At 32.1% G+C, this 25,470-nt stretch overlaps 3 protein-coding genes across 4 annotated transcripts; all 3 read left to right on the top strand.

The window, feature by feature from the left end:
* Positions 1-1,546: 1,546 nt before the first annotated feature.
* Positions 1,547-7,739, top strand: LOC103496231 (flowering locus K homology domain). Of its 2 annotated transcripts, none has more exons than XM_008458012.3 (7): positions 1,547-1,759; positions 2,333-2,744; positions 5,008-5,257; positions 5,408-5,553; positions 5,657-5,950; positions 6,202-6,396; positions 7,271-7,739. In XM_008458012.3, the coding sequence occupies exons 2-7, from the start codon at positions 2,352-2,354 to the stop codon at positions 7,439-7,441; spliced, it is 1,449 nt and encodes a 482-aa protein (XP_008456234.1). In that variant the 5' UTR covers positions 1,547-1,759; positions 2,333-2,351; the 3' UTR covers positions 7,442-7,739. The 2 variants fall into 2 exon arrangements, with proteins under 2 accessions (XP_008456234.1, XP_008456230.1); XM_008458008.3 differs by having other exon boundaries at positions 1,548-1,759; positions 5,405-5,553.
* A 4,514-nt stretch (positions 7,740-12,253) lies between these two features.
* On the top strand, positions 12,254-15,421 carry LOC103496241 (ankyrin repeat-containing protein BDA1-like). The gene is made up of 4 exons (XM_008458017.2): positions 12,254-12,938; positions 13,672-13,815; positions 13,906-14,435; positions 14,711-15,421. The coding sequence occupies exons 1-4, from the start codon at positions 12,281-12,283 to the stop codon at positions 15,335-15,337; spliced, it is 1,959 nt and encodes a 652-aa protein (XP_008456239.2). The 5' UTR covers positions 12,254-12,280; the 3' UTR covers positions 15,338-15,421.
* A 1,804-nt stretch (positions 15,422-17,225) lies between these two features.
* Positions 17,226-21,161, top strand: LOC103496245 (protein ACCELERATED CELL DEATH 6-like). Its single transcript, XM_008458030.2, has 4 exons — positions 17,226-17,909; positions 18,130-18,273; positions 18,847-19,376; positions 20,313-21,161. Exons 1-4 carry the CDS (start codon positions 17,264-17,266, stop codon positions 20,940-20,942), a joined length of 1,950 nt encoding a protein of 649 aa, XP_008456252.2. The 5' UTR covers positions 17,226-17,263; the 3' UTR covers positions 20,943-21,161.
* The last annotated feature ends 4,309 nt before the right edge of the window (positions 21,162-25,470 follow it).

A 25,470-nucleotide genomic window follows, 5' to 3' on the forward strand; every position in this document is an offset into this window, starting at 1 on the left:
AATTCTTTTTCCCTTTTGTCTTATCTTTTGCTTATATGCTTTTTTTACTATTTGAAATTTTTGTGCTTCAATGACCATAATCGAAGGAATATTGGTAAGAAATACATTGCTTGTTTTTGTGGTAAATTTTTATTTTTACTTCTATAATTTGTAAGAGAGTCGAACTTTCTTCTTATTAGTTAAAATGATTATATGACATTTTAAAATAAAAAAATTATATATTTTCTTTCCATTATAATCCTAATAAAATTTAACTTTGAGACTAAAAATGTATATCTTATAAAAGTCAAGAGTTACTCAAGAATTAAATTTTTTTTATCTTGATTCAACTCCAATTTAAATATGTATATTATTCACAAGTAGTTAGACAAAAAAAAAAAAAATAAAATAAAAAAAAGGGAAATTTTATTCTCTAGTTTATTAATCAAACAATGTAGCATAAGCTAATAAATGTGATATTAAATTTGGTTTCAAAAGTTTCAAATTTGGGTTATAGTTGAATAATTGTCCCCCTCACCCTACTCAACATCAAAAAAACCATAATCTACACTCAATGCTTGTATTAAAGAAGCTTGGCAAATGATAAAAAATATGTGATTATTAATGATTATTGCTAAGGAAATAGAAAAACATATGACATATTGAATATGATTAATAACCATTAACAACTCATTAATGAGTTTTGACTATATTACACGACTAAGCCACCGAACCTAATCAAAATCATTAAAGACCTAATTCAAACTTAGGAAGAAAAAAAGCTACAAAGTATATTTTTGATCATTGAAGTTCAATGTTCACGTCTATTTAATTTTTTTAAAACGAACATTCTAGCCTTCGAAGTTTTAAGAAAATTATAATTAGTACTTAAGAATAAGGTAAATAATGAATTGTTGTAATGATTTTATTTTTCAATGATAGTTATAGTTAGTACTGATATTTTTTTTTTCCTAAATAGCATTAGAGTCTTTGAAATTTTTGAGTGTTATTCGTGTGTGAATTATTAAAAATTCAAATAATAATCTACTCAAAATTTATTTAATATTAAATTTTACACACTTTAAAACTAACTTTTTAATACCATGAATTAAACTAAATATAGGTTTAATTAAAAAAAAAAAAAGAGAAAAGTGATTTAAATTATTTTAAAATCAATTTTAAACCTAAAAAATGATGAAACAGAAAATGTGAGGTGTGAAATTAAGATAACATGACAAGTTGATGTTTTCCATAAGAAGAGAATAATTTAACTCATAACTTTATAACAACTCTCCACTATTTCTTCATTATACTATATACAAATTTAAAATACCAATATCAACCCTTCAAAAAATATCAATGAACGTATTGAAGCTTTTTAACTTTATGAAATCTTCTTCAAATTTTTTTTCTATCATTTAATATTGGACATTATATTAAAATTCTATTTTTTTTAAAAATATAATATGCTAATAAAAATATAATATGATGAAAAGTAATTACGAACACACACACACACACATATATATATATATAAATTTTATAAAATTGAAGGAAAAGAAAAAGAAGGAAAAGGCTAATGAGATAAAATCCACCGGCTTTGTCTTCCATTGTGGTCGCAAGCCTTCTTCCGCCTCTTCTCTCTCTCTCTCTCTCTCTCTCTCTCTCTCTCTCTCCTTCTCTCCAAATCTCTAAAACCCTAGAAGCGCCCATTCGATTTTCCAGTTCAAATTACTCATCTCTCTCATTCTTCCTCTACTTCTCCTCGATTTTTCTATAGGTATGCCAAAATCACCTTGTTTTCTTGCTTTCTGAGTTATATATTCAGGTTTTTTTCTTCCGTAGTTTTCTCTTTGCCTGTTCTTGTGCTCTGCTATGTATTTCGTTCATTTATCGGTCTTTTTCGGGTTAATGTTTGTAATGGAAGTTACGGAATGGTTGTATGTCTTTTGGGTCTGTAGCTTGTTTTTAATGCCTTTTTTTTTTTTTGGAACCGCTAGGGTTCAATTCGATGGGGGTTAGCCAGGAAGTTTTCTTCTTGTGGGATTTTCTTTATGTTTTTTTAATAGTTAAGTTCACACACATAGGGTTATTTTTATTTTTATTTTTTTTGAAATTTCTTTTCGATGGTATGATGTAAGCTGGAAGTTTCTCTGTTGGGAGTGTTGAGGAATGCATGTTTCTTACTAATTACACTTGTTAATAATAGGAGTTAAGGCCTGGAGATTTTCTATTGATTTTTTTTTTTTTGGAATTTATACATTGTAATTTGATGCTAATGAGAGGATTTTTGTTTTTAAATTATAATTATTATTTTTACTGATTTAGGTAGTTTTTTTTTTTTTTTTTGCAGTTGAATCTGTAAGAAACGCATGGCTGATGTGGAACAGAACTATACGCATGTCGTTGATGATGATCAAGTAGATGAGAATGCACAAATATATGAGAATGCTCAGGTACATGACATTACATTGGAACAGGAAAACACACAGGAGGTAGAGAACTTGCACGAACTTCAGAATGAACACATACCAGAAACCTTAGAGTCTGAGCCAAAACAGGTGCATAATGAGGATCCTCTGACTGTAGTAAGTGAGAAGAAGTGGCCTGGATGGCCAGGGGAGAGTGTTTTTCGAATGTTGGTTCCTGCCCAAAAGGTTGGTAGTATAATTGGTCGGAAAGGTGAGTTTATCAAGAAAATAGTTGAGGAAACGAGAGCTCGGATTAAAATTCTTGACGGTCCTCCTGGAACAGCAGAAAGAGCTGTAAGTGTCCCCCTTCTAATTATAGCTTCGTAACTAATAATTTGGTGTAATTTACGTGGATTTAGTGAGACAGACTATTTAATATCAAAAGTAATGCGACTTACCCTGTTTTATTTTCTTTTGTTATGGATATTAATACTCATTAAAAATTTATTGTCTTAGGTTTTCTTAAGTTTTGTTTTCTCAATATATGTAGCACATTGCATCAAGGTAGGGTAATACTGTGAATTGCTGCACGGGCTGATTAGCCCAATTTGGCTGGGCATTCAGTTTGAATGATTATTAACTTTTTTCAGTTAATTGTTTAATATCTTTTGCACTCTTGGTTTGCCATATTCAAGCACATGACATCAGTTATATGGCTGTGTAATGATGGAAACGTGACACTGAAAATCCCTATGAAAATAAGACTATAAAGCGTTGACAAAAATTATCATTAGTAATCTGATTAGAACTTGTACTAAAAGCCATTAAATCACTTTAAAACACTTTAAAGTTGGACAATGTTGGACAATGTTCTAAAGTTATTATGAGTCGTGGAACAAACATTTGATTAAATTAAACCACTCGGCGTACTTAAAATGGATCTGCTAACACTTAAAATCGATCTGCTAACACTTGTGGGGATGATTGAGCTCTCCGTCTCAAAAATGTCTGTGCTTCTGCACCCCATTGATGGGTGTTAAAAGCATGATTCTCTTTCACCTTTATAACTGCCAAAAGGAAATGTGGGAAACTAAGATTAACCCTTGAAACATGCAAAAACAACATTATTAGTAAAGCAAAAAGGAATGTAAGACTAATCCAGGTAATCCCAAAATATGGATACAGTTGCCTTGATTGTTGTAACAAAAAAGTGAATCTGTGCAGGTTTTGTGTGTTTAAGGCAACGACTCAATCTTCAATAGGATTCCATATTTGAAGAACCAAAGATCCAGATGCGGGGATCAGCACTCAACATTACAAAGTTCTGAAAAGTTGATCTGAATAACACGTATGGAACTTTTGTACCACGAAGCACTGCAATATCTCTGGTAACTTCAGATCTGAAGATTGATGTCAAGATTTCCAACGGGATAATAAATATGACAAAATGGGGAAAACATAATGACAAATGTTAAGAGTTAAAAATTTTATTAATCTTAAAGATGCTTATATACGATTAAAGATGTGCTTAAAAAAAATTGAGGCACTAAAACTGGCCAGTCAATATCAAATAGAAGTTTAATATTTTTGCTTGTGCTTCTATTGTGTCTTTATCAATAACTGGGTCTATACTCCAACAACGTATGAAGTAATAAAGTGAAAACCTAAACTCGTTAATTTAAAAATGAGGAAAACATAATTATATTATACAATTTCTTGAAAACATAGAAAACTGATAAATAACCTCCATGTTCAATAGTAGCTTGCAAATTTCAACATTTGCTGCACGGTTCCTTTGGTCGTTATCCTTGTATATGTTTGCAGCCTCTAGTACTTGCATAATATATTGGAGGAAGAAATCATTCACCGTTTTGGCACTAGCTGTTTCAGATATGTAGTTTGGAAGACCATTTTTAGAATTGTTTGGTCTGCCTGATACTTTTGGAAACTTTACGATTCTAATTGCAAGGAGCTAAAAATTAATTAAGAAGTCATGCAAGTTGGATGAGAAGGGTTTGGGCATTTTGTGGGAGATTTCAGTGAAAACTAATATGAAGAGTTTTTGAAGGCCATAGTGCTACGTGTAGTGCGTGTACATTTTCTGGCATCTTCTTGGTCCTCACTTGCAGATAAAAGTAATTTTTCATGGTAGACTAGGAAAATTGGTAAAGGTGATATTTCTGTTATTTCCAATTTTTTCTATGATTGGATGCATATCACAGTCCATCAGTGCATTTATTATTTGAACAGGTGGAAATTTGTGTAAGAAAACTGATCTGCTACTGTTAAATTTGTTCTCAGAAGTGTAATTATTGAAGAAATCACATCTTCAGAAATTTTGGATTGTGATTCTAATTGATGTTATAATTCGGTCATTTCATGGGTTGGGAGTGGGAATTTCATGTGTGTCCTGTTGTGGAGCTCACTAGCTGGCACTGAAATTTGATGAATTATTTTTGATTTGCATCTGTTGTTATATGAGCTATTTTGTATCTGTAGAACTGGGAATTTTAAATTGTATTACTTCATACTCATTTGAATTTTCCCCTTGTGGTTGTTGGTCAATTTGTGATGAAATTTTTTTAGTTCTCACAAGAGGGCATGCTTCATTTGATAGGTAATGGTGTCTGCAAAGGACGAACCTGATTCTGCTTTTCCTCCTGCGGTGGATGGACTTTTGAGGGTTCATAAACGCATTGTAGACGGTCTGGAGGGTGATAATGCTCATGCTCCCAATGCGGGAAGTAAAGTTTCAACGAGATTGCTTGTAGCAGCTTCACAAGCAGGAAGTTTAATTGGGAAGCAGGGTGGAACTGTTAAATCCATTCAAGAAGAATCAAACTGTATAGTTAGAGTTCTTGGATCAGGTGGATTTCTACAGATGCCATTTGATTTTCTGCTTCAATATTCTTATATCGTCATGTCTTTATTTTCTTTCATTTGTTTCTGAATCGATAATTATAGTTTTCCCTTTTCAATGTGTCCCTACCCTTGTCATCCGGGAATTACTGCAGAAGATTTACCTGTTTTCGCTCTCCAAGACGATAGAGTCGTTGAAGTACTAGGTGATCCAGCTGGTGTGCACAAAGCAGTGGAACTCATTGCTTCCCATCTTAGGAAGTTTCTTGTTGATCGAAGTATCATCCCAGTTTTTGAAATGAATGTGAGTATAATTTCCTAATGATTTTTCAACCTCTTCCATTTTTAGATGTAATGAAGTCTTAACGTTCCTATTCTTCCATCCAATCCAAACGGCCATAAATCAGATGCAGATGTCAAATCCACAGATGGACCAGCACATGCCGCCGCCACCACACCAACCCTGGGGCCCGCCTCAAGGAATGCCACCAAATGCTGGAGGTGGTCCTGGGTTTGGACCAAATCCTCCTCAATACATGCCACCACCACCACGTCAATTTGACAATTATTATCCACCTGCTGAGATGCAAGCGGTTATGGATAAGCAGCCCCATCATGGAATTTCTGCTTATGGAAGGGAAGCTCCTATGGGTGTTCATGCAGCATCAAATGCACAGTCGGCGCCATCAATTGTAACCCAGGTCAGATAAGCTTTTAAACTCTTATATTTGAAATGTGATTTTGCAAACTCTTTAAAGCTTTATCCAAAGTAATTCTGATTTGGTGCTTGTGGTACATCCTTGAAATTTCTATTCCAGTTTTTCATTACTAAGACAAGCGTTCTTTGGCCTAATCCCATCGTTCTTCAGATTTGCATTTTACCAATGAATGAGAACACCCTTTGGAGATTGTTGAATATCATTAGATGCTTATGTTTTTGTTTTATGTGCAGACAACTCAACAAATGCAGATCCCGTTATCTTTTGCGGATGCTGTAATTGGAACTGCTGGTGCTAGTATTAGCTACATTCGTCGTGCTAGTGGGGCAACTGTTACTATTCAAGAAACGAGGGGAGTCCCTGGGGAAATGACGGTAGAAATGAGTGGAACTGCTTCTCAAGTTCAAGCGGCCCAGCAGCTTATACAGGCAATTATTTTTTCTAGTCCTTTGATTTTGCATCTTCCTATTAGGATGACCTTAGATATGAAGTCAACTTTCAATAAAAAAATCTTCAACTTTCAATAAAAAAAATCTTTTACTTCATTTTTTTTGTTTTGATGGATTTGTTCTGCGTCAGTTATCTGGTTGCTTGACTTGAACACAACTTGGTGAAGTTGTGAATCTCATTTCATTAGGGAATCTAGTCGGTGATAACTTTTCTCATCGAACACTTTTCTCATTGAACTAGGCTGGAGAAAAGGTTTTTTTTTTTTTTTTTTTTTTTTTTTTTTTTTTTTTTTTTTTTTTAAATGGTTAAAATATAGGTTTAGCTCATGAACTTTCCGCTTAAAAGTTTCTAGAAAGTCTCTTTTAAGTTTCAACTTTGTGATAGGTTCCAGCACTTTCCACCACATTAAGATGTGTCTAATAGATCCTTAAACTTCAAACTTTCAATTGTGTCCAATAGTTTCCTGAACTTTTAATTGTACGTCTCAGTCAGTTTTTAAAGCACATAATTTCGTTGGAGACAAAATCCAAATTGTATTTATTTGATCAACTAATTTTTTAAAATGTTGAATATTTGGTAATGACACTACGTTTTTTTCCGATTCAAGGACCCAAAACAAAATTAAAATTCCAGGATCTTTTTAAAGTTTGGGAGTAAACAGGGGGTTTGTAAATTTCAAAGTATGTGTTGGCTCTCACCGTTGACATTGTATAAGTTCCGTTTCTCATTCACCTTGATAAGTTTCTGATGGTGTAGTCCTTTTTAGACTTGATTAATATTTATTTGAACGCAACATTACTATAGTCATTGGTGTAATATATGGCCTTTAAAAACCCTTCAACTGTGATGCAGAATTTTATGGCCGGTGCTGGAGCTCCAGCCCAGCCTCAAGCCGGGGTATCAACAGACCAAGGCTACAACTCATATGCTGCTCATGGTTCGGTGTACGCATCTCCCCCTGCAAACCCTGCAGCTCATGCTGGTGGCTACGGCTCTGTCTATGGTACGAATTATGGGTACTAAGCCTTTGGCCACTCGAACCACATCATCATTAGAAAGATTTGTATCATGTAGCCTCTTTTTAAATCATCTTTTTTGAACATACTCTACCTGAACGACTTACAACCGTTCTCTAAAATAGCCTATTTGTGTGGTTTAGCGAATTCAGTGTCTCCGTGATTTTAAGCACCGTCTTATTTTTGACTACATATGATGGACGTTTCAAGAGAAGCTCCAATTTAACATTGTCGATTTGAACTTATATGAGAATTAGATTGTCCAGAGTTATTCTATATTCTTAATTGATTTGGTTAAAGCTGTATCTTATGTGTTGTGCTCTTGACCAACCAAACCAAATAGTATAGTGGTTTAATTTACGACTCTTAAATTTGGTAAGAAATGATTTAAAATTGTTTTTCAAATTTATTACATTTTAATGTTTGTATGTCAACAAGTGTCTATGTTTATATCAAATTTGAGTCTTCAACTACACTCAAATACGAGAAATACATAATTCTTCCTTTTAAAATATGAATGCCAATTCATGTTTGTGAACTTTACAATTATATATTACTATAAATTTACTACTCACCAATTGTTGAGGAATTCTAAATAACAGCAGTGCCCCAAGAAATTTAACTTCAATTATTAAGAAAACTTGAGAGGGAAAAGTTACATATCGAGCAACCACAAATTTATTGTATTCTTGCTCATACTCCTAGCGGTGTTTGGCTGTTTGTGCTTGGGGAATATTAATCGGAGCTAATAAGTTTGTTTTTGAGAGATATTAATCAGAGTTAATAAGTTTGTTTTTGAGAGATATTAATTAGAGTTAATAAGTTTGTATTTAAAGTGTAAATTTATTAGATTTAGTTTCTTGATGATTTAGGAAATATATAGATTATCGTAAATCCTGAACCTCAAGAAAAACTTGGTTTGAAAGGTTTGACTTTGATTGGAGATAAGATTGAAAAGTATTTCAAAGAGGGTCTTGGAAAGGGAAAGTGAGTCATGGTAGATGGAAAGAAGAAAAACTAAGTTAAGTTGGTTAAAGTGGGTTGTAGTCATGGTGGAAATTTTGGCTAAGTCCATATGTAGGCGTTTTTGGCATGGTAGGCGAGATGGACTTATGTAGGCGGTCAAATTGAAGGAAAATAACCTCCAAAGATGTACTAGGCGAGAAGACATGAGTAGGTGATCCAGGAGTGGTCGTGACAATAATGGTAAAAATAGAAGGAAAAATGAGGTTTATTTCTTCGTAATATGAAAAGTTAAAAAAGAAAAAAATTGAAAAATAAAGTTAGTTCAAGAAAAGTGCAAGTTCAGTAATATTTAGTGGGTCAAAGGGTCTTTAAAACATAGTAATTATAATGGGTAACAATTTTAAAAACAATAATTAGACATATTGTAACATTTTTAAAACATTAAAAATATAGCAAAGTCTATTAGTAATAAACTTCTATCGTTGATAGACTCTTATGATCTATTAACGATAGATTCTATCAGCATATTTTGTTATATTTGTAACTTTTTAAAAAAAGTTGCTACATATGCTGATATTTTGAAACTAATTGTTATATTTGCAACTATCTCAACATCATACGTGGTAAGAGATGAGACTTTGGAAGGGTAGTGACAGAAAACCATTGAGAGATGAAGAATTTGAACGGAGAAAAATAATAAAAGAAACGAATATGAAAAAATAAATAATTTAATAAATAATTTTAACTAAAAATGATGTTGTAACAAAATTTATTATTATTTTTTTTGAATACAACACAGGCAAATTAACGTTGAATTAAACTCACTTTTGTTGAAGGTAATTTATTTGATTGCATGGGAAAAATGAAAACTTTCATTTCTTAATGGAAAAGCAATTTTGAAGTTAACTTCTAAAATTATATCACTATTTCACTAAACAACATTTTAAAGTTTCCATGGTTTGGTCAAGTCTTTGTCTCCCTCATTACTTATTAATTATGAGGAATTGTGGGGTAGCTTTTAACTTTAGAAAATAATAAACTTTGGATTTGAATTTGGATTGTGTTTACACTGCAAAAGCATATGCATCACATTGTTTTTCCTCTCTATGTCTCTCATTTATTTACAAAATATTTAAAATAATTTCTGGTTACATTATTTTTGGTTATGTTAAACGAAAAATCCCTAAATTTTAAGACAATCATTTTAATTTAAATATAGTAAAATGTTACTGTTTATTAATGATAGATGCGAGTGTCTATCATTAATAGACAATGACATTTTGTTGTATTTGTAAATATTTTATATTTTCAATTTGCTAGTGCAATTTCAGAAGGTTTAATTGCGACTGAACGTAACTGATGGTGGAATCTTCTAAATAGAAAGGATAACTCGTCGTTAGCTGATAATAGAATTTTCATTGAAAAATATTATTTTATTGTAAATTAAACTTCGTTAATTGCTTATGTTTTTATCACATGCATCCTCAAACAGGAGAATAACACCATGCATGCTATTGCAGCTTTCGTGATTTTCTTCCTCTTTCATCGATGAGGTGAGGGTGTAGTTTACGATTGACTATTTCTCGTTTGCTTCCCTACAAAGAAACGAGAATATTTTGAAAAAGAACCAACAAGTGGATCTAACAAAAAGCATATATATGGTATGGAAGTAAATAATAAAACATTAATTTGCTCTTGATTGATGACTAAAATTTTCTTGTTCATACCATAAAGTAGGAAAATTGAAGGCCCCCTTTTCACCATCTAAATCTTATAAGATCCATCCTTTTCCTTTTTCTTTGAATATCGAATATAATTTGTTGTTAACCTTTTCTTGTATGTCCAAAAAGAAGCCTTAATTTCAATAAATTAATATTACACGTTATTACTTAATTATGATATAATGTGATAAAATGCAACTAAAAAATTGAATTAACATATATACACATATTTTGAAATTAAAAGTTCACTGTTAAAAAAGATTTAGAAAGAATTATTAAACATTTTAAACGTTTGAACAAATAATAATAATAATAATAATAATAATAATAAATTGCTCTAATTGTGTGGATATTTTGCCAATTCTTACATTTTTATCAACAATTTCCCAATTTTTTTTTAATTGATATGAGTATTGCTAAAATTGAGCATAGTCAACTAAAATATAATATATGTCTTAATAGGGGTGTAATTTAAATCTCCACCCCTATTTAACTACGACAAAAGTTGTATGAATATTCGGAGTCTAAAAATGTTCATTCTTTGATATTGCGTGTGGTTATTCCATAAATGTATTTTAGTGAGATTTTTTCTTAACTGTTGTGATGCTATTTCTGCTTATTATTTCAGTTTCTTTCCATATTTATCTTAATATCTTGCATATTACAACAGTTGAGATATGTTTTATTTTTTTGGCACTTTGTTGTTTTACAAATAAGTACAACATTGTAATCGTTTACTTGATTGTATTAGTGGATCATCTTTCTTGAACGTAGCTGTTCTATCACACACGTGTGTTATTGTTAATTATTTTCTCTTTCTGATGATTTGTTCTTGTTTTATATAGTTGCTAGGACGTGTTGTGTGACGTTTGGAATAATCTCATTCTAACATTTTAAAAAAACAACTTCTAACTATTATTATATTGAAAGGTAGGATCGATGTATTATATTGCTCCAAGTTTCCAATGCAATCATACCATTAATGTAACCTTTACAATTTTAATTTATCAAACTATATTATTAACCTTTATATTATTTTTACTTTATTCGAAAGTGAGATTCTCTTAAACTATATATCAAATATATATAAATATTTAGGGATAGTTGCAAATGTAACAATTATATTCAAAATAATTAAGTATGTAGCAACATTTTAAAAAAATTGCAAATATAGCAAAATCTGTTAAAATCTATCAATGATAGGAGTCTATCACTGATAGACCATGTAGCAAATGTTGATCTATCACCGATAAACCATAAGAGTCTATCAACGATAGAAGTGTATCACCGATAGATTTTGCTATTTTTGCAATTTTTTTAAAATATTGATACATACTTAATAATTATTCTAAATATTGCTGCATATTATAATTACCCAAATATTTACTTATGGTTAAGTGAGAGAAAAGAATGTAAAAGTAGAAAATCCCTGTTTAAAGATCATTTAATAATAAATTATTAGACCTACTTACATAGCAATTCTATATTTGGAATATAATTTTTCTAAACGAAATTACATATAGAACAGTACAAAGGTAAGATTTCATTTCATTGACTTTGTTTATTTTCAAAGGAAATTACTAATTTAAGGTTCAAAATCTATAAAGTTACACAAAAAAATACAATATATTAGAGCTAGAATTAGAACTTCGAATTAATATAACTAAGAATAACAAAAAGACAAAACAAATGAAATAGAGACTTAATTGAGGAACATAGTTAAGACTTAAAAGACACCTAATTATGTGAGGAAAGACTTGACTTCCAATTACTTAACTATCGATGCTTTTTGAATGTTTGTGGAAAATATTATTTAGCATAAAATTAAAGTCTTATCAACTTGTGTCGCCCATTTTCTAAGACCATCTCCAATTAGATAAGTTGGTACACCTCTAATTATATATAGTCGAGAGAAGAATATCTTAATACTAGAAGAATTTGCTACATGATAAATTATGATTAAATAATTAGATAGTGGGTATTATAAAGAAGAGAAAAAGTTAGTCATTTGACAAACTATGATTAAACAATTCAATAGTTGATATTTTTCTAGGTAGAGTTATTAATATATATATATAGTTTTTAGAGAGTAAACTTTAATCACATATATCAATCATTTCCATTTCATACTTGCTTGCCTTCTAACAAAGAAATTCTCCATGGACTCCCAAAAATCAACAACTTACCAAATTCCCCTTTCTGAATCAATGGATTCAAATTTGTACAAATATGTAAGCTCAGGAGATTACAATCATTTCGTCTCTCTAATCGACGTCGATCCTTCTCTTCTTCACCAGACGACGGTCTCGAAGAACACCATCCTTCATGTTGCAGCCATCTTCAACAAGAAGAACATTGCCCAAGAAATCACACGGCGGTGGCCTTCGATTTTGTACACTACGAATTCGAAAGACGACACGGCACTGCATCTAGCAGCGAGGCTTGGGAGCTTCCAAGTAGTGGAGCATCTTATCGAGTGTGCGATGAAGGAGAAGGAGGATCATGATTATGGCAATGGAGATCTGGAAGCAGTTGGTCGGAATAAGGAATTGATGACGATGGTGAATTTGGAGAAAGACACGGTGCTTCACGACGCCATAAGGAACGGCCACCGTGAGATTGCGAAGCTTCTAGTGAAGAAATGCCCCGCATTGGCTGCATACGCCAACAGAGAAGGAGATTCGCCGCTGTTTTTGGCGGCGGAGAAGGATTATTTGGAGGTTGCAGGAATGATTTTGAGTGTGAATTCGAATTGCTTGTACGGCGGAAGAGATGGCGCCAATGCGCTTCATGCCATTATCATTCGCACACTCAAACGTAAGCTTCTGAACGTGTTTGAATTCATCAGAGAAAAAGTTATTTAAACTTTTGTGATAAAAATCATTTAAAATAAAGTTTTAAAAGTGCTTTTTTTGGTGATTGCCAAAAAAAAAAAAAAAAAAAACTTAACCGGAAAAATATTAGAGATAAAGTTTCTGATCCCACCCCATCAATATTGTTATAAATTAGTAGTTAGCAGAGATTTTGAACGTTTTCAGTGTCTTAATTCCTCATATCTTTTCACTGATTTCATATAGTTTGTTATCTATTAATTTCAACATTCCATCGATAGCAAAGATATCAGTGAAATAAAAAGTAGCAATATTTGAAGTTTGAACCATCAATTTTGTGATTTCTGGGCGACGACCATCCTTGTTCTTTCATGTCGTCGTCTTGGTCGAGATTTGCTAATGAAAAAACAAAATGTGATGGTTTAAATGCGCCACAAAAAGAAGTTAAAAGTTATATGTTTTGGTCTTGGTATTGATCTTGATTTAGATAGCACCATAACACGACCTGTTAAAACAATGGCTCAAAAAGGATATATCATTAGTAAAACCAGAAAAACCTTTTATCATATATTTTTTAAAATGTTATTTCTAACAAATATATAGTTAAAGATGTTCTAGTGCATGCCCTCAACTCTCTCATTTCGTTTATCAAGAAAAAGACCCCAAGAACCAATTTTTTTTAAAAGATGGGACCAAATTTGTTATTCTATATCAAACAGGGTACACCCGGAGTTTACTCGAGACGCCAATTCGAGTGTATTTGGCTTCTCCAGTTTTGTATGCAAATAATTTCCTTCCAAAACTGTTGGAGCTGCCTTACTGGGAAAGAAAAATTACTTACAAACTAAGCCCTCCTCGGAAAGGTATTTTATTATTAATTTTGTTTATAATCATTGGATCAAAAAACTTTTCTTGCTCTATCGACCAATTTAACATGCACACTCGATGTATAGATCTTATTCGGGAGCTGTTGAACAAGTGCTCAAACATTCTAGTAGAACCCGACAACCATGGCTGGCTTCCTCTTCACTATGCGGCCAACCTCGGCTCTAAGGAACTTGTTGAACTAATACTAAACCACAAACCATCCATGGCTTACACCAAAGACAACAATGGCATCTCGGCCTTGCACTTAGCGGCCAAAGAAGGTTGCATTTCCGTCCTCAAAACCTTCACTAAGCTCCGCCCCGATAGCTGCGAGCTTACGGATTTAAGGGATCGAACAGCCCTCCATTTCGCTGTTGCCAACCATCAAGCCTACGCTGTTCGAAAGATGTTGGAGTTTGGGAGCTTTCGAAACCTGGTGAACCAACGAGACATTGATGGGAATACGCCTTTGCATCTTGCTGCCATTGTTGGGGACTTTGTTATAGTCATGATGTTGGCTGCCAATGAGAGAGTGGACAAGAAGATTATGAACAACGCTGGTTTCACTACAAATGATATTATTCGATCGAGTCTCAAGTTTAGTTGGTATGAAAAGGTATATGTCCTACAGTACTATTTACTTTTAATCAAGGCATTAATTTAATTGTATTGTTTTTGTATGGTTTAAATCGTACGTTTAACTACTTTCTTTTTTTGAATAATTGTAACCGGTAGCATTTATAGGTATAATAATCGAATGTATAGCAATATTTTAAAAAATTACAAACATAGCAAAGTCTACCATAGTTCAGCTATAAGCTTTATTCGCTTCAATATGTTCATACACATCCTTTTGATCCTTTTTCGTTTCTCTAATTAAAACACATGCAGTCTTACAGCGTAGCACGTTTGGAATTCGATGGAGCTCTACGAGGCATACAACAAGCCCTTAACAGGAAACCCATAACCAATAATCCATTGCTTGAAGACGACGAACCAAAACCAAATGTCACACAACAAGAAACAAATGCAGCCATTATTATCAACAAAGCAGCCAATAGACAACTAAAGAAATCTCAAATATGGAGCCAAGTGTCTGATGCCAATCTAGTCGTGGCGACGATTATTGCAACGGTAACCTTCAGTGCTGCCTTTCAAGTTCCCGGCGGATACAACAACAATGGTATAGCGGTACTACGAAGGGCAAAACAATTTAGATTATACATGTTGTATGATGCTTTATCTTTTGGGTTTGCTGCTGCGTCGATGTTCATCACGTTTTTTACGGGGTTGTTTGGGGTTGGTTCGGGGTTTAGTTACCCAAGAAGATGGATGACATTCTTAACAGGGTTGTCTGTTTGGTTTATGGTGTTTGCATTCATGATGGGGACGAGTTTAGCTGTGGATGAACACTCAAAGCGTGGATGGGTGGCTCGTTATGTGCCTTGTATTTCCTTTATTTCACCTGTGTTTTTATTAGGAGTTTTGGCTGTCAATTGGTTTACTTATTTTCCTTGATGATGTGTGAGAGATCAAGATTAGGGGTTTTACTTGATCTCTTTTGAATAAATGTATTGTTACTTCTCTCCCATAATATCTTGTTAGAAAAAACCAAATTAAATTAATTACTAAGCTCAATTGATTTGATCACAATCCAACTGTTTATTTATGAAAGGTCATAAGACTTATATTCATATAAGGAAGGTTAGTAAATGGTCCTATCTACTTTATTTCATCACGTGCAAATTAAATCAAAAAATTAATTAGGATTTTCTTTCAAGGATGGTCCCACGTGTTGTTATGATTTATTCGTCAAATTATGTGTGAGTTGGGGCGTCGAAGGAAGAAAGAAAAAACTATTAAGCATTGATGTAAGTTCTTCTTGTGCAAACTTTCTCCATGGAAAAGCAATAAGAAAATTAAACAAATAGAAGAAATATGGAAAAACAATAAGAAAATAGATAGAAGAAACAACAAGTCAGAACCCATAGTTCTAAGATTAAGAAGGAGATATTTTATCTTTCTTATGAGTTATGATTATTGTGTTATCACATATTAAGTTCGGGACATCACGTAAATAAATGTATAGAGGGCTATATTTTTAGTCATAACCATGCATTCACCAATTATTGCATGTACAGTATATAAAATCTTATATCCCCAACAAACAACCCCTAGATGTAGACATGTAATCATCGAACTGTGTTAACAAATTCTGATGTGTTATTTATTTTCTTTTTTGTTGCTTTAGTTGAATTGATTGTGCACCACACAACTACTGTAGATAACTAAGAACCAATTATTTCTCAAGAAGTAATTAGAAAGTCTAGACAATGGTGTAACTGAGATTATTTATTTAGATGCAATACACGTGGATTAATAAAAAAAACTAAATCACACATAATTATTTAATCTTTATATAGTTGCATTAGCTAAAAAGACATCATATTTCTTATTCAGCATAATAATGCGAGTTATAAATAGGAAAAAAGAAAGAAAAATGTAGTAATGATATTAGCTCATATATATATATATATATATATATATATATAATTTAGGACAGGGTAACATATAACTTGATCAAGAAAAAAAAGTTCATATATATTGCTAATTAACAACATAAAGATAGATATTTCAATGTGCATGGGGCAGCTTTTTTAAGCCAATAAAATATATTAAATTTCTTTTGGGGACATATGTTATATTCTTGTCTTGTTCATTCCATATAGCATAGAGAATGAAATGGGAAGTTCTGCCTTTTTCAACACTTGATGTTATCCATTCTTTTCTTTCTCTCTATGATTGAATAAATCTTGTTGTCATCATCACCTTTCACTTTATGCTAAAAGAAGATGTGTCTAGAGTATACACAGGACAAGTAAAGAATAGCAAAAAACTATTTATAAATATATATAATATAATTTAAAAAAGATTTGGCTTTATACTAATTATAAACCATGTGTAATTGTACATTTCTGATGTGATATTTAAACCAAAAAATATATATACACCATTAAGTTTCAAATTACACTTTCAAATATAAGAAAATTGTATAAAAATGTATGGAGAATATTGAAATTTTATGTTTCTAAAACTGTGAATAATATATGCCAAATTATTAGATTCTCTAAAATTTTCAGTTTGTGATTCTATGTAATGTTTATAGTTAAAATAAGCTAAGTAACAATATAGTATATTGAATGCATGTTAGCTAATTTGACACGATAAGACCACCATAATGTAGCCCTTAATAATGCAGGTTGGATGTAAAAACCGAGAAAATGCAAACCATCATGGGTTTGTGACACGCAACAAAGTATTCATTGATTGATATATTTAGGCTTTACAAAGATGTGTGGTTATATTTAAATATAATCTGATTATCCCCTTGGCTATATATATATGTACTTGCTTCCTATATTTTGTTGTTGATTGACATTGGACATGGAATCCAAAAAATCTGCAACTCTTCAAATTCCTCTTTCTGAATCCATGAGTTCTGAGTTATACCAATGTGTAAGCTCAGGGGATTACAACACATTCATTTCTCTAATCAACTCCAACCCTTCTCTTCTCCTCCAAACCACCATCCAGAAAAACACCCTCCTCCATGTGGCAGCTGCCTTCAATCAGAAAAGCATTGCCGAAGAGATCACCAACCGTCATCCTCCGATTCTGTACGCGACAAACTCAAAAGAGGACACTGCACTGCATCTGGCTGCGAGGCTAGGGAGCTTCCAAGCCGCGGAGCATCTTATTGAACGTGCGGAGAAGTGTCGCGCTGGTGATGATTTGGAGGCTGATGATTATCGAGATAAGGAGTTGTTGAGGATAGTGAATTTGGAGAAGGACACTGCGCTTCATGACGCCGTGAGGAACGGCCATGGCGAGATTGCAAAGCTTTTAGTGAAGGAATGTCCGGAGCTGGTAACGTTCGTGAACGGAGTCGGAGAATCTCCGCTGTTTGTGGCGGTGGAGGAGGATTATTTGGAGATTGCACAAGAGATTCTGAGAGTGGATTTGAATTGCTTGTATGGAGGAAGAGATGGCGCCAATGTTCTTCATGCCATTATCATTCGAACCCTCAAGCGTAAGTTTCTTGATATACAATCATATTATATTAATTTAAACTAACTCCACAAACAGATGTGTTATAGCTCGAGATAATATTAATCATTCTAGGAACCATGCAAAATCATAAGTAACAAAAATCCGAGTCCAGATACAAACTAGGCTCTTAATGAGACTCCCGTGCTTGGTTGTTCGGAGTTCACATAATAAATATATTTTTTTTGGATTATTGTTGATAGGCTATACCCAGAATCTGATAGAGACTCCACTTAGAGTGTATTTGGCTCTTCCAGTGTTGTATGTTAACCATTTCCTTCCACAAGTGCTGGGTTTGCCTTATTGGGAAAGGAAAATCACTTGTAAACTTAGGCCCTCTCAAAAAGGTACAAAATGCTCTCATTCCTTTCTCATTTATTGTTGACAATTTTAATTTCCAAATGTTTCTACTTTTCTTTTTCTTTTATAATCAGTTTAGGTATTTTAAAAGTTGATACTTCATGTATATGACAATAATAGGCAGTAGAAATATTGCATGGAAAAGCATAATTGTAGTGAAAGTTTTGATTGGAAGGACCAAATTAAAGGCTAGCAATGGTTAATTATAATCATTATTTTAGGTTAAAATATTTTTAAACTTTATTCTTTGTTTACAAAAACCACTCTCAACAACGCAATATATCTGTAAATCGAACAGTTCAGTATCGATATTAAATATCCATTGATCTAAATAAATTTTATGAAATATTTGTTAATATCAACAAATTACTTGAAAAATACTGTTTTTCTTAATGGAACAAAATCACTTTTTACCCTGTCCAAAATCATCACAAAAGACTGTTCTTTTTTCTCTAATGCAAAAGTATCTCTTGCAGTATCATTAATTTTTCCTTGAAAAATTAAACAAGTCAAATATAACTTTTATCTGATTCAAGGAGCCCTTTGATCGAACTTTACAGATCTTATTCAGAAGGTGTTGAACAAGTTCCCAAACATTCTTATAGAACCCGACATTTACGGATGGCTTCCTCTTCATTACGCGGCCTACCTCGGCTCCAAGGAACTCGTCGAACTAATACTAAACCATAAACCATCCATGGCTTATGAGAAAGACAAAAATGGTGTCTCGGCCTTGCACTTAGCCGCGAAAGAAGGCCGTTCTGCCGTCCTCAAGACCTTTGCAAGGCTCTGTCCCGACAGCTGCGAGCTATTGGACTCAAAGGACCAAACAGTCCTCCATGTTGCGGTCGCTAACCGACAGGCTTACGCTGTCCGAAAGATGTTGGAGTTGAGAAGCTTTAGGAACTTGGTGAACCAAAAGGACATTGATGGGAACACTCCTTTGCATGTTGCTGCCATTGTTGGGGACTATGTTATAATCATGATGTTGGCTTCACATGGGAGAGTTGACAAGAAGATTATGAACAAGGCTGGTTTTACTACAAATGATATTATTCGATTGAATCCCAAGTTTAGTTGGTATGAAAAGGTATGTCTTCTCTTCATCGTTATGAATGCAAGTATTATATGTTTATTTTGGAAAATAAATGTCCATCGATGCACTATTACGACTAATGAAAATGACGTAACACTCATAAACATCGATATCTATACGTACATACTCTTACCTAATAGATGACTACCATTAATAATATATATTAAAAAAATGTTATATTTGCGATATCGATATACAGAATAAAAGGTTAATTCATATAAGAAAAAAACTTAGGTACAACATTAAAAGATGCTACATGTCAATTTATTTTTTTATTTTTAAAATTTTTTAAAAATGATATTTTTGGTATGAGTAGAAAAATGGAGACTATAATGAACTTAGATGCAGCTTAAGCTGCACCCAAATATTACTTTTATCCCATCAAATTGGTACTTTGATTTTTTTTTTTTTATCTTATTAAAATGTTATATCTAAAAATCATATAATCTTGTAGTTATATATATTAAAAGATATGAGAAACTGAATTGCAACCCATTTAATTTTTTTCTCTATTAAAACCTATGTTATTATTATCCCATGTGTTGGACAATCTCATGGAAAAATTAAAGTAATTAGCTAAAAAAAGAAATATGGATATTTAATTGCCTCTCATAAAATAGTTCGAAATGTTAATGAACTCAAATTCTTTTTAGTTCAACAAGACATGCCAAGAAAAATTTTGGTCAAAGATATATATATAAAATTTTAGTAATCTTTGTTTTTCATTGAGCTTAATGATATATTTTGTTAGAAAATGACACGATGGTGTTTATCTAATGAAGATGAATCGTATTTTAAAATAAAGAAAATAAAATTTCAAGGGTATGTGAAAAAATGAAAAAAAAATAATGGAGAGAAAGATTATACTATTAAAAAAAAAAAAAGGTTCTACAAATTTTTGATATTTTTTTCACTTGGTAAAATATGCAGTCTTTCAGCATAGCACGTTTGGAATTTAATGGAGCTTTACGAGGAATGGAACAAGTGCTAGCTAGAAAATCAAAAAGCTATAATCCATTGCTCGAAAAAGAGGAACCAAAACCAAATGTCACAGAACAAGAAATCAATAGAGCCATTGTCCTTAATAATAATAAAGGCAGTAATCAACTTCAGAAATCGCAAATATGGAGCGAACTATCGGATGCAAATCTTGTTGTAGCAACTATTATTGCAACAGTTACCTTCAGCGCTGCCTTCCAAGTTCCCGGTGGATACCAAAGTGATGGGATGGCGGTACTACGGAAGGAAAAATATTTCAGATTGTATTTGCTATCTGATGCTTTGTCTTTCGGGTTTGCGGCGGCATCGATGTTTGTCACATTTTTTACAGGATTGTTCGGGGCGAATTCGGGGTTCAGTTACCCGAGAAGATGGGTGACATTCTTGACAGGTATTTCTGTTTGGTTTATGGTGTTTGCATTCATGTTGGGGACAAGTGCAGTGATGGCAGAACATTCGGGGTTTGCTGGGTTGGCTCGTTCTGTGGCTTGTGTTTCTTTTATTTGGCCAGTGGTTTTCTTAGGGGCTGTGGCTGTTAATTGGTTTACTTATTTTCCTTGACTTACATTAATAATATTGTGATTTTTGTGTAGTGAAAAGATTATTAGGTTACAAATAAGAATGTTGGGTACATCTTGATGATATACTCTGTCCATGCAATAATGTGGTTGGTATTTTGTAATTTAATTATGATTTAATTAATGCTTCGTCTTTGTAACTTTTCAAGAAGTAATAAATATATATATATATATATATACATTATAAGCAACTTGATATTAATTATCTTTTGTTTTACTATGATGTCTAGGTAGCAAGACATGAGTCTGATATGGGTCGTTTTTAAACTTGTTCGTCTTCCCTTTTCTTTAAGCTTGTTGTACATGCTTGGATTACTATGAGTTTGTGTACGAATGAGCTCTCTGGGAGTGCCTTTTATAATTAATGATCCACTACATACCTCTCATAAAAGTATGAATTCTAATCTTTTGATTACGTTAGATCTCACTACTATGATTTAACAATTCATCTAATGGAATGAAATATTAATCTCAATTGATCACAATAAGCATATATTTATTCACAGTTTGTTAGGATTTTTCTTGTAAGATATTCACAAGGTATTAGGGATCATGGTCATGTATAGCCCTAGACAAAGATATGGGCAGCCTAATGGCAAAGCTCACTTTTATTGTTATGATTTTTTCATGAATATATAGGTGGAATATTCAATTGTGATCACGTTAAAACGACTATATAGGGTCATTCCCTAACACACTAAACGATAAAAATGTGGCAATTAGATATGACTTAATAAAAAAAGAATTATAAATCATACTTTTGTGAAGGGTGAGTTATCAATTATAAACGTGCTTTCAAACAGATCATATATACAAAAACCTCTATTACTATCGATAAGAACCATCATTCATTCCTAAAATATTTAGCAGCCATAACTCTCATAAAATCATCCACGAAATCAATTCTCTCTTTTAGACATTACTCATTGGTCAAACATCCCTTTGATCATATTCGAACCTTTATCCGTTATTTACTATTTTACTCCTATTTTTAATTTAAGTGATTTTCCTCCTACGCCTTTACCTTTCTTAAATTAATACATTTTCACACAAAAAGAAAATAAATTGGGTTCTTACACCATTGATACCTAAAAGTAGCTCAGTGAAACCATCACCAAATATACATACCCCAATATTTCCTGTCATATGTTAGCGTAAGGTGATACCATTATAAAAGATGGACTAATTTGTTTTTTCCATACGTGCGTACAACACCACATAATCCAATAGAAACATATTCTTGTGGTGTATTGAAAAAGGAATAATATAACCATAGGTGTATATATCATAAAGTCACAAAACCATTCACACTATGGAAACACATTCACGAGGAGTATGCAGTGAATCGCCATATCGTTTACACCATGAGAGCAGATTCATAAGGTGTATCGGATAACCACATGAAGTACAAAGTCGATCTAGTAGACTTTGGTTTATTTTGAAATATTTGAAAACGACAAACCTAAAAGTACATAAATTTTTGAAAAACCAAGTTACACGTATCTAGTGCAGCTTTCTATTTTAAATTCCTCTCTTTCCATGATCCATTATGATTGATGTTAGATTTTTCCATATGAAAATAATAATATGTTTATTATTAAAATTCCTTTCTCTTTCTACCTCATCTTTTTCCTCTTTCCCTTTCAGCTCCATGGTTGTAGGTTTTAGTTAGTCTTTTCCCCCTCCATTCTTCTCTAGTTTACTTGTAATAAATTAGCTATGGGGGACAATTGTACCCTCAAATTATAAATATTTTATTTATTTACTATTTTTACATCTTTTTTAATTTAAATTATATTAATTGTTTCTTTTTAAGAGAGAAAAGACAGAAGAAATCTTTACAATTATAAATATCTTCTTTTTACCCTTAACCAACAATTTATTCAACGAACTTTTACTTCCAACAACTTTTCCTTTATTTTCTTCCATTAAAGAAAATTCTTTGTAAACTTCACCAACATTAGTTTAATCCTCCCTTTTTAGTTAAATAAAAAGGACCGAAAAATTATAGCAAATGACACAATTTAGGAAATAAATAAAAAATATAGCATAGCTTTCAATGTGAGAAAATCGAAAAAAAAAAACTATTATGTCAAATAAAAAGTTATTATTGATAATAGCTATTGATGATAGCAACTAATAACATCGATGAGTTAAAACTTTTAATTTGAGAAATTTGAAAAGAAGCGACATTTGTTGTACTTAGATATTATTTAGTCTTTTACTAATTTTGTGCTATATACACTTGAAAAGACATTTCGTTGTCGCTTGAGTTTTTTTTTGGGATGTTGGCAAACTTTCACTTTCGGCCAAAATTCAATATATCACTATAATTAAATATATCCTATTGATCATGATAGACTGCAATTCGACCTTTAACTTAAAGACAGATGGATTGATATCAATATCATTGATCAGTTACATCATGATTTTTCTTGGAGTAATCTGAAGTTGTGGAAAGGGGGCCTCTTACTATTTGTTATGGGTGGAAATGACAATCTTTTTATCTATTGCTACTTCCAGTTTGGCACCTGATATTGATTATTATTGCTAGCTAAAAGCCCAATGCGAAATATACATATGATTGGGAATCGTTCTCATTGGAGCTCAAGTTAAAAATATATTAATATTTCCAATTGATAAACGTCAAACATGAAATCCTTGAAAACAAAGGATATTATTATTGATGTGAATGTAAATGTATTACCTCCAATAAAGTAAAGTGTTGATATTGGTATTTGGAGTGCTCCATCACCTGTGTATATGTTTATTAAGGATAGATTTCAAATAAAAATTCACATGTTTTTTTTAAGGAATAAAGCTAAATGTGTGTCTTGTTTTTAACTTGGAACCGAGTTGGTTAAGTTAGTCATAAAATTCATACAAGAAACATCATTGTATTATTGAAGTTTATCAATGGAGATAGACTTCTATCGGTATTAATACGTTTTTATAATGATGATTTATTAATCGATATATGGCAGGGGAATCACGAGACAAACTTCATTAACATCCCAAGTTTATTAGTGATGAGTAATTATCATTTACAGACTTTAATCACAACTAGCTTATAGTCTATCTCTTTTATCCATTTTTCTTGTTGTTTAAAGTTCATTCAAAATGTTTTTCTTGTTCTTTATCCATTAATTTCTCATTCTATACATCAAATTTTGATTTCTCAAACATTTTTGATTGATTACTCAATAATATACCTAAAGTATTTTGATGTAATCTTTTTCTTTTCCAAAAGTTAACACATAAGAACCACATAAAATTGGAATATATATCAATAACACACACAAAAAAGAAAAAGTTAATATTCACTTTGTTCGATATACAGTATAGGGTTTTATCTCAAAACCAATTAACAATGAGAGAAGTAGTTTATCTATCTTATATAGAGTGTGTCTCCTTGGTTTTTCCAACGTAGAACTCTCAACATCTCCAACACGTCCCTTCAAGATGATGTCTCTTTGGGTTCATCTATCTTGGACCAAATACCCGTTTCGGTTTAATGGGCTCTGATACCATTGTTTTGATAGTGTAGGGTTCCAAAGTTAATTAATTTTGAGATGAAATCCCATATTATCACACAATTTTCTCACCGCTAATAGATTTCTCTCTTATATTTAAAGTGTGACTTCGACTATCATAATCAAAACAATGGATATCTAACGCAGCTTGTTACATAATGACATTAGATGATAAAACCGGAAATTAAAGCAATAACATAACACAAAGTTTGGTAATTCAATATGGTGGTGCATGAAATAATTATACCACACTTATGTAGGTCGGAGGATGGTATATTTGAATAAGATAAATCATGTCTATAATGTCAAACAATTACAACGATTTGTGTATTAACTCCTTGAGTGATCTACTTGGGTTTCTCTTAATTGTGAGACTCCCTCTGATAAACTTAATCAAACAAAATATCTAGAGATCTCACAAATTAGGGGAGCATATATAGGAGTGATTGTTCGAGATATTTAATCAAACAAAGTCTTCCAGATATGGAAAAGAAAGTATTATGAGCATCGACATTTTGATTACAAAACAACATTTTGTCTAGAACAACTATTGTGTGGGACACTTTAAAAGTAAAATCCAAGAAAAAGGATGATATGCAATACAAAGAGCAATAGCTAGCCACAACACACCCCCTTAAACAAATATTGTCATATTACTATTATAGACTTCAAATAATTATAAAAGTAGACTCATTATGTCACTAATACAAGTCTTTGGAATTGAGTCTATATTATCATTGATAACTTTAAACATTTGCAAACTATAAATATGACCCCACTCTAATGGGGCCAAGATGTCATAGCTGGAGTACTATGTGTGTGAATGTTTAAAGTTTGTTTGGAAGAAATAATGTGTGTCACGTTTTCTACTCTTTAGTACTCTTGTCTCAAAATAAATTAGGTCTCAAAAATCAATAACTGGTGTTCTTGTTTGGTTTTACTTTACGACTTAGGCTATTCAAATTTTATGTTATGTAT

The sequence above is a fragment of the Cucumis melo genome, chromosome 5 (genome assembly GCF_025177605.1).
Source record: "Cucumis melo cultivar AY chromosome 5, USDA_Cmelo_AY_1.0, whole genome shotgun sequence".
Lineage (NCBI taxonomy): Eukaryota > Viridiplantae > Streptophyta > Magnoliopsida > Cucurbitales > Cucurbitaceae > Cucumis > Cucumis melo.

Excerpts from the sequence above, each read along its gene's own strand:
- LOC103496231 (XM_008458008.3), top strand. The coding sequence starts at position 2,352 with ATGGCTGATGTGGAACAGAACTATACGCATGTCGTTGATGATGATCAA. Across the intron at positions 5,951-6,201 it reads CGCCATCAATTGTAACCCAG|ACAACTCAACAAATGCAGAT; the intron begins GTCAGATAAGCT and ends TTTTATGTGCAG. Across the intron at positions 6,397-7,270 it reads CGGCCCAGCAGCTTATACAG|AATTTTATGGCCGGTGCTGG; the intron begins GCAATTATTTTT and ends ACTGTGATGCAG.
- LOC103496241 (XM_008458017.2), top strand. The coding sequence starts at position 12,281 with ATGGACTCCCAAAAATCAACAACTTACCAAATTCCCCTTTCTGAATCA. Across the intron at positions 12,939-13,671 it reads TATCATTCGCACACTCAAAC|GGTACACCCGGAGTTTACTC; the intron begins GTAAGCTTCTGA and ends TATATCAAACAG. Across the intron at positions 13,816-13,905 it reads ACTAAGCCCTCCTCGGAAAG|ATCTTATTCGGGAGCTGTTG; the intron begins GTATTTTATTAT and ends CTCGATGTATAG.
- LOC103496245 (XM_008458030.2), top strand. The coding sequence starts at position 17,264 with ATGGAATCCAAAAAATCTGCAACTCTTCAAATTCCTCTTTCTGAATCC. Across the intron at positions 18,274-18,846 it reads ACTTAGGCCCTCTCAAAAAG|ATCTTATTCAGAAGGTGTTG; the intron begins GTACAAAATGCT and ends CGAACTTTACAG. Across the intron at positions 19,377-20,312 it reads AGTTTAGTTGGTATGAAAAG|TCTTTCAGCATAGCACGTTT; the intron begins GTATGTCTTCTC and ends TAAAATATGCAG.